The sequence below is a fragment of the Passer domesticus genome, chromosome Z (genome assembly GCF_036417665.1).
Source record: "Passer domesticus isolate bPasDom1 chromosome Z, bPasDom1.hap1, whole genome shotgun sequence".
Lineage (NCBI taxonomy): Eukaryota > Metazoa > Chordata > Aves > Passeriformes > Passeridae > Passer > Passer domesticus.
In genome coordinates, this window is record NC_087512.1 from 69,556,073 (window position 1) to 69,568,764 (window position 12,692).

Sequence of the window (12,692 nt, forward strand, 5' to 3'; positions counted from 1 at the left end):
AGCAGGTAACTGCAGGAAGGTCACATTTATACAACATTAAAGGCTACTGCTGAAATTTTTTGTGTTACTAAATAGAAGATCAACATACTAGATTTGATGTCATGGGGCACACAGTTAATGTTTTAATACTGAGAACCAGTAATTTAATACTGCCACTGTCTTGTTTCAAGTAAACAAACTTTTATCTCAGATAGCCAGCTCCTCACTGTGTTTAGTAGCAGTAAACAGCATTAAGTGGGTACAGTAAAGAAAATAGTTCCAGTTTTATTTAAAGCATTTCATTTCATTTCAATCATTCCTGAGCAGGAACACTCACATCTGCAGGAGCAGGCAGCCTCTTCTCTGCATTTGTGCTTCCATCTCTTTAAGCACACTGTGCTCCATGAATGTGATTTCTGCAACAACTTTACCACGTAGTACTCACAGATTTTAGACATGCAGACCTTTGCATTTTCTGTTTTCTTTTCTTCTTTTGGTTCTTCCAGATTCAGATGGGAAGAATCAGTTAAATATTAAACCTCAGAAAGACTGTTTGACTTCCATTAGTAGCAAAACATCAGTTTTCTTACTAATGTTCAACAAAAATTGTCATGTACGCTACAGCAGTCAGTTTTATTATTACTCAAAAAATGCCACTGTTTCAGTATTTGTGATAAATATTATCTGGGTAAAGAATATATGTATATTGCTTACTACTGTTGTTAGTAAGACAGCACTTATTAAAGCTGTAAGCTGTGTACTGCTTTTGTAAAATCTGATGATGGGAAACTCAGTAGGATGATAGAAACTCTCCTTCTCTAGGATGGATAGAAAAATTATTCATACAGTACCTAAAAGTGGCAGCTGATTCAAATTTCCCCCCCACCAATCCTCAAAAAATAAATTAAATCTTCAAGGAAAGAACCTTCTGCAATTCTTAGCGAGACCTTGAGCTGCAACCACAAGATCCAGAAAGACATTTTCTGCAGAGAGGTGAAGAGCAGCTTTTACAGCCCTACATATCTTTTGTCTTTCCCTCACACTTCTGCTCTCCAAGTTGTTCCTCTTCTACCACAGTTGGTATTCAAATCACCTCTGCCAAATAAGACATTTTACATAATGTTGCTTCTTTCCCTGGTGTGGCTTTTTCATTAGGATGTAGTTCACAGGCTGAAGAAGCCTAAGCTTAAGTGAGGCGCCTGTTTCATGATCTTCCTGCTGCGTGCAGTTATGGCTCTGGCTGCCTTAGGACAGACACCCTGAGCACCGAGCCTGCCCCTGCCTGCACCCACTCAGCTGATCCAGGGCATTATCAAGGAGGGTGCTTGTGGAGCATTGAGATAGCATTTTTGACTTGCTGTGGAGAGCCTGGGGGTGCTGCACTCATTACGGATCTAGAGTCAGCCCTGATACTGGCCAAATTTATTTTAAAATTGAGATAGTTGGCTATTTTTAGGCACGCAGTTTCCTGGGTCATGATTTCAACGCTCCGTTGAGGTGTCCCAATTCCCCACTCAGTCATTCCAGTTGCATGCTATAATTATGCCACTGTTTCCTCCAGAGGGTCTAAAACTGTCACAGCCTTGTAAAAACAAGGGTTGTTTTAGGTCAAACACTCTTTTCAATAGATTAGAAGAATAATTCTGGAATAACTGTTCAAAAGGATCTTTATATTCTGTGCCATTTAGTGTTAATACTGAACCAGACTTGCTTTCGTGCAAGGTACAAGTCCACACACACTATGGTACCTCTGATATGAATGAATATGAATCTGGATACAGTTTTGCTTGGAAAGCCAGCAGCATTTGTAGAAGCTGACAAACTTTGGGGCAGGTGTGCAGACCGGGGATAAATGGAAGAAACCCTACTGCTATCTTTTAAGGCGAATAGAAACTCACTGATCCAAAGCAGGAATCTTCAAAGTTCATGTGTCCTGACTTTTGCAATCTGTCACCAGAGACCCTCACAATACTGTGATGTCCAGCAAAGAAGCTGCTGATTTCAGGCTGTTCTAAACTGTGTAAAATCCATTTTATTTTCAGCTGGCGTATTTTGCAGGCCGAATTCCACAGACCTTATTTAAAAACACAGTGGCAGTTTTAGTTTGAAATTTGTGCTGAATGATGCACTGATACCCACTCCCAGTTTTGCTCCTCCATTGTTCATTTGGGGTGTCTTTTCTTGGTTTAGGCATTCTGCAGTGGGAGTAACTCCAGTACACAGCTTACAGGCTGTCTCAGACCAATCTTTTCCTACTGACCCCTTCCCTTCCCTTCCCTTCCCTTCCCTTCCCTTCCCTTCCCTTCCCTTCCCTTCCCTTCCCTTCCCTTCCCTTCCCTTCCCTTCCCTTCCCTTCCCTTCCCTTCCCTTCCCTTCCCTTCCCTTCCCTTCCCTTCCCTTCCCTTCCCTTCCCTTCCCTTCCCTTCCCTTCCCTTCCCTTCCCTTCCCTTCCCTTCCCTTCCCTTCCCTTCCCTTCCCTTCCCTTCCCCCTCCCCCTCCCCCTCCCCATCCCCATCCCTCTCCCCTTCCCCTTTTTTTACATTTGCCCCTCTTCTAGGAAAAACAGAAGCCACTCAGCCCTTCTGGTGGTTGTTCTGTAAAAAGAGGAGGCATGATTTTGGGCAAAATTTCACAACACAGTGCCGCTAGTGGAACTGGACTAACTTTGTAGCCATGGTCAGTGAGATGGAGCTTTTGTTAAAGTTTGTCATTGTTGGCCAGATTTTGTCTTTAGTTCTTTGGCTTGTTCAGAGTCATAGTCAAAAGAAACTAAGAGGGCAAAGAAATACTAATGCTGGCAAACTCCATCCTATCTTCAGCTCCTGAATGAAGGTTCAGGGGTTACAACTGGCATAAATGCAGTAGTGCATTCTCATTCCTGCAAAGTTATGGTGGCCTGTAATTTCAGCTGGCAGTTCATAGCTGATTTTCTGATACTGCCTGTACAGCAGCCTAGTACGTATGTACTCTTCCAACCACAGCTTGTCACAAGCTGGAAGAAGAATTTCTTTAGTATTAAATTATTTTTACTTTTGTTCTAGTCAAGGCTTAAGTCCTCACTGCATGTGACTTTCTTCACAGAAGAATAACATACCATCATCCTATCTCAAAAGGTCATCTACTCTTCTGCAGTCAGGGAGTGTGCAGAGCAGCTTGCAGGAAGCATTAGGGATGATGGATGGCCAGCATTGCTTCGGTGAAGAGTCATGTATTTGTTGTGGGATTTTTTTTAACTGACATAAAAAGCTTCCACAGTTTGCTTCTTTGGGAGGGATGATTGAAGCACACTGAGGGCAATTGACATTGCTGGCTCTGTAGTTTCATTATGGAGCTGTTATTCAGTGTTGGTCAGAAAATAACATTGCCATGTGCTTCTGTAAGAAGGCTCCAGGCCCCTTTATATCTCATTCTACCCTGTGGAAAAGACCCACAGCCATGCATTGTTTGCTGAGGAGTACCTCAGACACATCACAATTATGCCTTTTAGTGTTGTCTTGTTTTCTCTTTGATTTTCTCAAAACACGTGTCAAAACTGTATCTTATATTTTTATTTAATTGTTCATGTGTGTGCATATGTACAAATAGATACACAATGTGTGCATATACCTTGTGTGTATGATGTGTGTATATGAAATACATATAAATGTATCGGGCCCATCTTGTACCAGGCTTTGTAGGCCTTCCTCATGTAAATCTGCTTTCCCATGTGCATGGAGTGATTTTTCACTCCAGGAACACTTGGATCACAGTGTGCTGTAGCTGCAGCCCCACGACCACCAGAAGGGGCCGGGGCAGGGGCTGGGGTCAGGCGCTGCCTAGTCCTGCCTGAGAGGGTGAGGTGCTGAAATGGGTGGCTGTCCGCTTCCTGGGCCTCATCTGCAGCTCTGGAGCAGCCTCTGGACAAAGCTGCAGGATGGTTGCTGGTTGCTGGTTGCTCCTGATACCGAAGATGTGCGGTTTTAGTTTGAAACTAAACTAAACTTGGCGCTGGGGAGAGGGCCAAGACCTGGACAGGGCAAGTGCAGCTGTGCTGGTAGAGATCAGCTGGGGCTCCCTTGCAGAGAACTGGATGCTGCCAGACAACTCCTATTACTTCTGTCCTCCTGTGGTGTGGCTTTGCTCCTGTGTGCCATCCCCCCACTTCCACACCAGCAAGTGCTTCCATTGCATGTCTTCCTTTTCTGCACAGGGTGTGGCACTGGAACCCTGTGGGGAGGGCTGGCCTGGCTGGCCCCTGCCCACCTGGCTGGTCTCTGCCTGCCTGGGTGCATAGAGTGTGGGACACCCTGAGGGCAGATCCAGCTGAGTGACATCCTATGCTTTCCTTTTCTCTCCTGACCAGGTCCTCGAGGCAACCAGGGTGAACCGCAGGAAGAGCGCTCTGGCGTTGCGCTGGGAAGCTGGCATTTATGCCAACCGAGAGGAGGACGAGTAACCACACTGCAGTGTGAAGACAGCAGCCAGGCATGCCAGAACCAAAAAAAAGAGAAAGGAAGAAAGGAAAAAAAAAAAAAAGCAAACACAAAAACCCACCATGAAAGCAGCAGCATTTTAGTCCAATATTTATTAAATACACAACAAACTCGATGCACATAGACAGAGAAATGATCCAGCTCCTGGCAATCCTAAAACTACAGGAAAAAACACACCTAGAAAACAGCCCCTTCTTCTTCCCTCCATCTCCCCTCTGAAATAATGCAATGGAGAGGGTGCAGGGGGTGGGAGCCCTTGGGGGTGGGCGCAAGAGGTGATTGCGCCCATGGACCAGATAGGCTGCAGGCATGTGTCAGGAAGTCATTCGTGGAGGAGTCTGCGGCCAGGGCTCACACCTGTATTTCTCGCTGACTGAATTGCCAGCCCTGCTTGCCCCCAGGACCACGGTCCACCCAGCAGCTCCTGTCAGAACCTCCTGCAGTTCCTTCGCCTCCCACAGCTGCTGCGCAAGACCGTCAGCATTAATCCGGCATACTCTTATCCAGCACACAAAGATACTGCCCTCTGTTCTGTTTCTTTGAGGAGACTGAAGGGTTGGGTTTGGGATTGGGTTGGTTGTTTTTGGCAGGGAGGTGGGGTTCTGCTCCCCTTTCTAGTAATTTATCTGTTTAAAACAAGAAAAACCCAACAAACAGGGAGGCAGTTACTGCAAAAGTACAATCCAGCAAACTCAGTCAAACAATCCTTGTGTTGCAAACACAAGCCATCACAATTTAGGAGTGGAATAGATGGGGATGAGAGCTAAGCCAAATGGATTACCTTAGCTTTAGGATCCTATATGCTTGCAATATCACCTGAACTCCAGGTTCTCAGAGCATATTTACGCAACAAAGTTTCTAAGTAGAAAATCTGTATTTAGCGAATGACAACTATTTTTTGATGGTGGGGTGGGAAAGAATGGCATATGTGTAAAATCTTTGAAGATGGATAATTTGAAGTAGAAAGGTAGTGGGAAAGGGATACAAATAAAGGACATTTAATTTTTAAATGAGGCAATAAATGAACTAAGCCAGACTCTGGCCTAGAAAGAGGTATGAAATAAAGAAGAAAGAGAGTTATGTCTTCAACTATATTTATACAACTTAAAAAGCCTTTGAAGTAGAGTGCTTTGTGGAAGTCTTCACGTTTCCAGGCAACAAAAAAGCTGAAGGGCAAAATGAATTAGAAGGAATGAGCAAGGAAGAGCAGACAAGGGAAGAAAATATTATTTTAGCTGTTCAGCCAGTGTTTTCAGCGCTACAAGCAAACCATAGAGCCTTTAGTTATTGCTTAGGCTTGGGATCAGCAGTGAAGGATTAGTGTGGATGTGTTTGTGTGTGTGTGTGTGTGTGAGTGTGTGGGGGAGTGTGTGAGGGTGTGCATGGGGCTGGCATACCACAAAGTGTATGGCAGTGCGTGTACTGATTATTTTCTCCACAGCTGTTTACCAGCTATAGGGGTGAGTGCTATTTTTTTTTTTTTTTCCGAAAGGGGATATAAAAATAAGGCACTGAGTTAATGCAGTATTTGTGATATTAAAATTTGACCCAACATGGTATTTGCATGAGTCACAATTGCAAAGTATTGACCAGTTTTGTAAGCTGACGATTAGGAAAAGAAATGTGGTATTTATTCTTGTGCTTCGTATTTGTATGTAGTATAGAGGCTGCGGGTTTACTCCTTCTTATCACCAAGCAATACAATAGGAATATTTTACAACTGGGAACCATAATTTCTGGACTAGAAACCAAAAAATTTGGGAGGTGATGGGGAAAAAAGACACCAAACCTTTTTTCTCTAAAAAATATTTTTTCTTTTTTTATAATCAATTATTATTTCAATAACTTCTAAAAAGTCATCAGCCACAATACTGTGTCCTCCCTAAACCATTCCTTGGTTTCATGACCTTCTGTGCTGTTTTATCCTGAAACAGTGAGCTCATTTAAAATGAGTACCAATACTGTGAACATACTTGTGGTGCTTTTTTTAAACAAACACAGAGCTTGCAACCAAATTATTCACCACTACCACCACCCTTCAGTTCCTCCAGCCTGTGATTTCTGTCCATGGACACTTATAATTTTCAGGCTTACTTTCAGGGAACTGTAGTAAATACATTTAGATTGACTCAGTTCTTTCCATTTCTGGAAAGTGCTGGAAAGTCTGTAAGTGCTACTGAACTGAAGAAAACCTGTTGAACCGAGAGTTCACTGTGATGAGGGCAGCAAGTTTACCTCAAGGAGAGGCACCATGGGGAGGTTCCATGCCTGTGAAGGAGTTATGTATCTAATGAAGTGGACCTGTTTTTCAGGCATGGCAATCAAGGGTGAATCAAGGGTAATTCCTGTCTCAAGGCAGGTTGTTACCACACAGCTGTAGGAAAAGCACCAGCACCAGTGCAGCACTGGTGAGACCATATGTCACATAGCTGCAGATGTGAGCTCCACACACCTGTGTCAAGAGAATTCCTGGCCTTTGGGGAGAGCTTAAGGGAGAAAAAGGAGTTTTCTCAGAATAGGAGATGGCCTCTCTCATGTGGTGGTCTTGCATTAATCAGATTTTTATTACCCCAATAGTTGCTCCTGAAAGCTGGGTCAGCCCTGGACTACCTTCCCAGGAACTTGCATCTTTATTTTCTTTAGTATGTACGTTTGTTTTTCCCTCCAGCTTTCTCACTGGAAGCCAGTGACAATAATCACCTATCATAAGACATCTTTTCATGCTTTGTTCTCTGTGATAGAAACATTTGCTTTCAGCCCCTGCAACAAAAATATTTCAGTCCAGGACAGGCAGAGTTTTCACCCAGCAGTTTTTCTCTTCCAGAAATTATGGACACTTATAGTCAGCAGCACATTTAGTGCTGTGGTAACAAGAGTGAGATGCAGTTTACTTGCCTCTGTTATTTCATTTGCATGCTACCAAGCTTAGGTGTTTATAAGTATACGGCAGTAATACATATCTATCTATATATGATTATATCAAATGCAACAAAAGAGCACTATTGCAGAGTTAACTTTGTCTCCACAAAAGAAATGCTCAGATCCTTTCCTGTGGCAAAGACTGGTTTTAATGAAACTGTGTATTGAAAAATAGTTAAGCATTAACATTTGTGATGATAATGGGTTTGAGGTTACAGTGCTGGTTTTCTGAACAATTTGTTTTTAAAGCTGCTGATTTGGGCTTCATCTTGCTCTGTACTGACATTTTTGAGGGAAAATAGAGTAGTATTGACATGTTTGGCAACCAAAAGGCAGCATCTTTGTCATGACTTACCAACCAGTTTCAACAATACCTGGCTTTCTGTATGTTAACCACTTAAATGTTATCCTGCTTCTGTTTTATAGTGACTGTGAGGCCTACAATGCAAGTATATAATTATTTTCTCATTAAAATAGAAACCTGTGTTGTGTTTCTATAAAACTGCCTGTTTCTTCATGTTGTTACAGGAAGATGTGCCCCTGAAAGCTCCATGTAGCTGGAAGAGAGTGGCCTGTGTCCCACTTCCGTGGCAGTCAGTCCGTCTCTTCCCGTGGTTCTTGACTTGGTGTCTCTCTCTTTGTCTAGAGGTGGGAGAGATCTCTCCCCATTTGATGATGTCAGTTGCAGGAACAAGAGCACCCTGAATATTTCTTTTCTACTGTCATGCTTGTGGAGGTTTGCAGAGGCCAAATATGATGAATGTCATGACCTTTCTTTCCTTGCTTCCTTCACCCCTGCAGGAACCCCACTGTCCTGCATGGCAGAGCACACCCCTTCAGCCAGTCGTCCATTTATCACACGCCTGGCTGCAGCAACCAGCTGCTTGTCCCTTGGCCCTCACACCCCCTTCATGGCCGGCCGGACAAGGGGAGATCCTGATGTCCCTTACCCCTGCCAGGAAGCTGCTGCCAGCTTTTCCCTGTAAGAGCTGGGAGGTGCCAGAGCACCGGGTGCACCTCAGAAGGGCCACAGGGACTTGTTGGGATCTAGCCAGGTTCATGCCAGCTTCTGCCCCTCCCTGTGCCGGAACAGTCAAGTATTTAATTACAACCCTCTGTGGGAAGCAGCAGAGGACACTGGTGATTTTGGTGGGAGTTGCCTAGGGACAAGTGCTGCCTCCAGTTCATGCTCTCCATAACAACAGCCCTCTTTTCCTTGTGCAGATAGAATCAGAAATACCTATGGAGAAAATCAGTTGTGGATTTACTTGCCAGTTAGTAAATGGAAATTAAGAAATGGGCTAGAGAACAAGCTTGAAAATTTACCCACCAATTCCAATCCCTCTGTCTTTGAAAAAAAAAAAGTGTTGCTGTCTTCTCAACACAGGAGAGGCTTTCTGTCTTCCTCTGTCTTGCCTTGCCCTGTACCAAGAAGGATGGTGTATTGGACTTAGTGGCACGCAGTGGGAAGAGGAACTCCCAGGCATCGTCTTTGGATTTTAACTGAGTTAAAAGTGAAAACTGGACTTTTGCAAAGGAGCATTCCGACATTGCGAAAGTAATTCAATGACACCAGCGGGTGGCAGCAGGTCAGGAATTTTGCAGTTAGTTCTGCTTTTATCAGCTGTTGTTATCTGTTTCATAACACAGGGCATTTAAAGTCCTTGTCACCCCATTGCATAGCTGAAATGGCATGTACCAAACTTTAGAGTGTTTTTTACACTGTAGGTAAGGACTATAAAAGAGCATTTTGTCAATAATTTCTGGCATAGCCACACAGAAGTTGAAGATATTGCACCCCATTTAGTTTCAGGTGGCTTTAAGAGGCCCCAGAACAATGGCAAAGCAAATGGAGAGGCAAAAAATCTCCTCTACAGAGCGAGATTTGATGAAACTACTTTAAAAGGAGGGACAGCATTCAATACAGTGTTTTCTGTTGTGAATGGGCACAGGAGATTAAAAACCCATACAAACAGGGATCTGTAATGTAAGGAGAACAAGTCAGAGTACCACAAGATGTAACAGGGTGAGGGACAGGGATAGGTGGGAACAGAACTACAAGTACAAGCATGAACTTTAGCACTGAAGACTACCACTCATGTTCTAGCTGCTGAATTGTCTGAGGGGGGCAGTGCAGGAAATTACTAGCAGTCAGCATCCAGCCCTCCACTCCTTCCCAGGCTAAAGGCTGAAAGCGTCCTGGTGTTTCACATGGCTCAAGACTGAGATCCAAGGGCTATCCTGTCACTTCAGCAATAGCATAGGGGGAAAACAAACAAAATGCTAAACAGCAAACAAGCAGCAGCAGAAAAACAACCACAATGCCTTCTAGAGCTCATGACCTGCTGCTAGCTCTGACTGAGCACTGATTATCATAACCTACTGCTTTATCAACTTCTCTCTTTAGGAAGAGAGCTTTTGCAGTAGGCACTAAGCAGTGTGAGAGCTCCTGCTCTACTCCAGGCATGTGTCAGCTCTGCAGTGAATTGAGACTGGTATGCCACCAGGAGCTGGAAATTATTCAGGCTTTGTTCCAATCTAGAGTGTGGGAGCAGTGGCAAGAAAAATGGATGGAGGAAGAAAAATGTGCAAAGCTGCCTTGTCCCGTTCTCTGTGACTGCAAATGGCATGGGGAGCATTGCGTGGTGGGGATTTCTGCGGCAGCAGTGACATCTGCAGGGGGGATTGCACTGAACGTGGTGAGGGCTTCATTTCCAAGGATGACCCTGGAAGACAGATCCCGGGGCAGCCAGCACATGGGAGGGACGTGGTGAGTGATGCCCCAGCACCCGGGCCCGTTCAGTGCTGAGCTCACTGCTGTAGCACCCCTGCCACTAATGCAGGAAGAGAGCCATGGCACATCTCACAAGCCTCCCATGGGGAGACAGTTGGGATTCCTAGAAAAAGCTGCTGTGCCCTGGTCATGCCCCTTCCTACAGGAGCTCCTGGGGCACACCAGCCCTGCCAGGAAGCCACTGCTGGGAACAACTGCAGGCTCTGTGTTGTCTCAGCAGGCAGCTTGGTGCAGGATCATGGTCGAACACACACAACACCTGACAAGGGGCTTTACTTCACTGAACTCTTGTGGGGACTGTTACTGGCTGAGAAGGTGGATGCAAAGCAGGGGAAAGGAGCAGGGGGCTGGAAACTGCTCCACAAAATGGGGAGGATTTGATACTGAGCCACAGCAGACACAGCAGGGCAATGCTATCCCCACTGGGTGTTACTGTGACCCAGAGTGAGCCAGGATGCTTACGTACAAATGACCCCACAAGTACTTCTTCCTCTTGTAGTATCTGAGAAATCTGAACTCTCTTGTATTAAAGTGAGCATCAAGTCCTCAATCTGCAAGTGAACCACACTAAACCAGGAAAATGTTAGCAAAAACACATGGATAATGACAAGACCTTGATTAAACAGCCTTTCACGGGACTCACATAAGACTTCCAAAGTGTTGCTGGCAACAATGTTGCAGTGCTCAAAATGATTGCAGTTGTTAGAAAGGGGGAAAGAGGTCTTTGCGAAGCATTATCTCCATGGAGAAAGGTGGAGTTTCCAGATATGCAATGGGAGTTGACTTGCTGGACAGCTTTGTAACCCCCACATTGTGTGGAGGTGGCAGAAAGTATTCAGCCCTGTTTAATTGGAGTGAAAGAAGGAAGACGCTGAAGTAGGGCACTTGCTCACTCTCTGAGAAGGCTTGTTTGCTTCTAAGACCAGGATTTTGGGGTACAGCACCAGCCCAAGGTGGACCCAGACTTTCACAGTATTCCCCTTTCCTGCTCCCTACTATCTCCTTGCCTTCTGCTGTTCCCTTCTGGTTTCCACATGCTGCTGCTGACCCCCAGAATATGGCTGGTTTTGGGCACCAAGACGAGGTGGTTTCTGTGGTGAGCTGTATCTCACCTTGCCTACGCTGAGCCTGCTGAGTGACCCCCACCGCGAGGCCCCATCAGCTGCCAGACAGACTCCCGCCCAGGCTGGTCTCCTCTCCTCGGGTGTTTCACTGGACTTACACTTTGGCAAGTCATCCCATTGTCCGTCCCATGGAAGATGGATGCACTGAGAATCATGAGATAAATCTGAAATGGACTAAATCCAAATGTACCAAAGCACTTAGATAGCGATATACCTGTAAGGGCCTTGCTCTCTGAGAGCCACACAGCACTAAACTCAGCTGGAAGCTCATGGACTGAGCTTGTGCCAGTGTACTATAAAATGATGAGGATATGTTAGTGGGACTGACTGGAAAGGGTGTTAGGGGAGAGCCATGTGAAACAAAACTCTTCTCTTTGTTGTACTGCTCATGCCAAAAGGGCATGATTTCTGCTTTTCTTTAATGCTGTGTTTGAGGAAAACAACTGCTGAATAGAAGGTAGGCTGAACTTGTGGCGCAGAGGGTAGTTTTCAAAGAAAAAGGTAATTTCAAGTTGTGGGACTTGCTGTATAAAGAAAGTCAGGATTAGTAATGCAGGTCAGAGTGGTATAAACAGTGGAAAACAGAAAGATAAATAGGGGGAAATCATGCTGATAGGAATTTTTCATGGAGGAAGCCATTTTAGAAGCCAGCTGAAAGCATGATCAGGCAAAGTTTCAGCAGGGGTGGAAAGTATACTTCAAAAAGCATATTTATCCAAGTTCCCTGGAAACCGCAAAAAACCTCTTGTCAGTTAAACATAAATTTCACCTGCTGCCAGGTCTGAACTGTGGTGGCCAAGATTCAGCTCAGCTGTCCTTCTTAGCCACTGTTTGCTGGGTTAGTTTTCAGCAGAAAGGCATCAGGAAATAGCTGAATGATATCATTGTTCATGAGCCTCATAATTTATTGATGTGAGGACTCAGAGTTTATAAATTAAAAGATATGTCAATATAGTCTAAGCTTTCCTGGGTGTTTCTGAGGAATTTATTGTAAAGATGCTCAAGCACTAAAGGACCAAAACAGCATTTCAGTACCCTAGTGGGCTCTATTTTTCCAATCCTGTTTAATCTCTTGTTCCCTTCCTGTACAGAAATATTAAATCAGTATGGTTTTAAAATGTCAGGAGCTCAGTTTATTCTCCAGGCCCTAGGTTGCCCTGGTTATGAGTCCTTGCAGACTTAAAGTTCATTGCCAGACATGACTTGCTAGCTGCTAACAGTTCCCACTGGCATCTTGGAGGTGAAGTCCAACATAAAATCCCTGAAGGATCCCTGACAGCTATTTACCCTTGGAAAGTGGTGGTATGGAAGTACATCAGGTGTGGCAGTGAGAGGCGTGATCCTGCATTCCCCCACCCAAGGTCCTGGCCCTGCGACAGCAAAGCAACCTCATCTACAGCAGAG

General features: G+C 44.8%; 1 protein-coding gene across 8 annotated transcripts in view; it reads left to right on the forward strand.

Annotated features, from left to right (window-relative positions):
• PALM2AKAP2 (PALM2 and AKAP2 fusion) overlaps positions 1 to 4,522 on the forward strand; it is a 266,499-nt gene extending 261,977 nt beyond the window's left edge. For all 8 annotated transcript variants that reach the window (XM_064404842.1, XM_064404849.1, XM_064404839.1 and 5 more), the window contains one exon: positions 4,322 to 4,522. In XM_064404842.1, coding sequence (XP_064260912.1) covers positions 4,322 to 4,414 — 93 coding nt within the window. In that variant the 3' untranslated portion in view covers positions 4,415 to 4,522. The remainder of the gene's footprint in view (positions 1 to 4,321) is intronic.
• Positions 4,523 to 12,692: the final 8,170 nt, after the last annotated feature.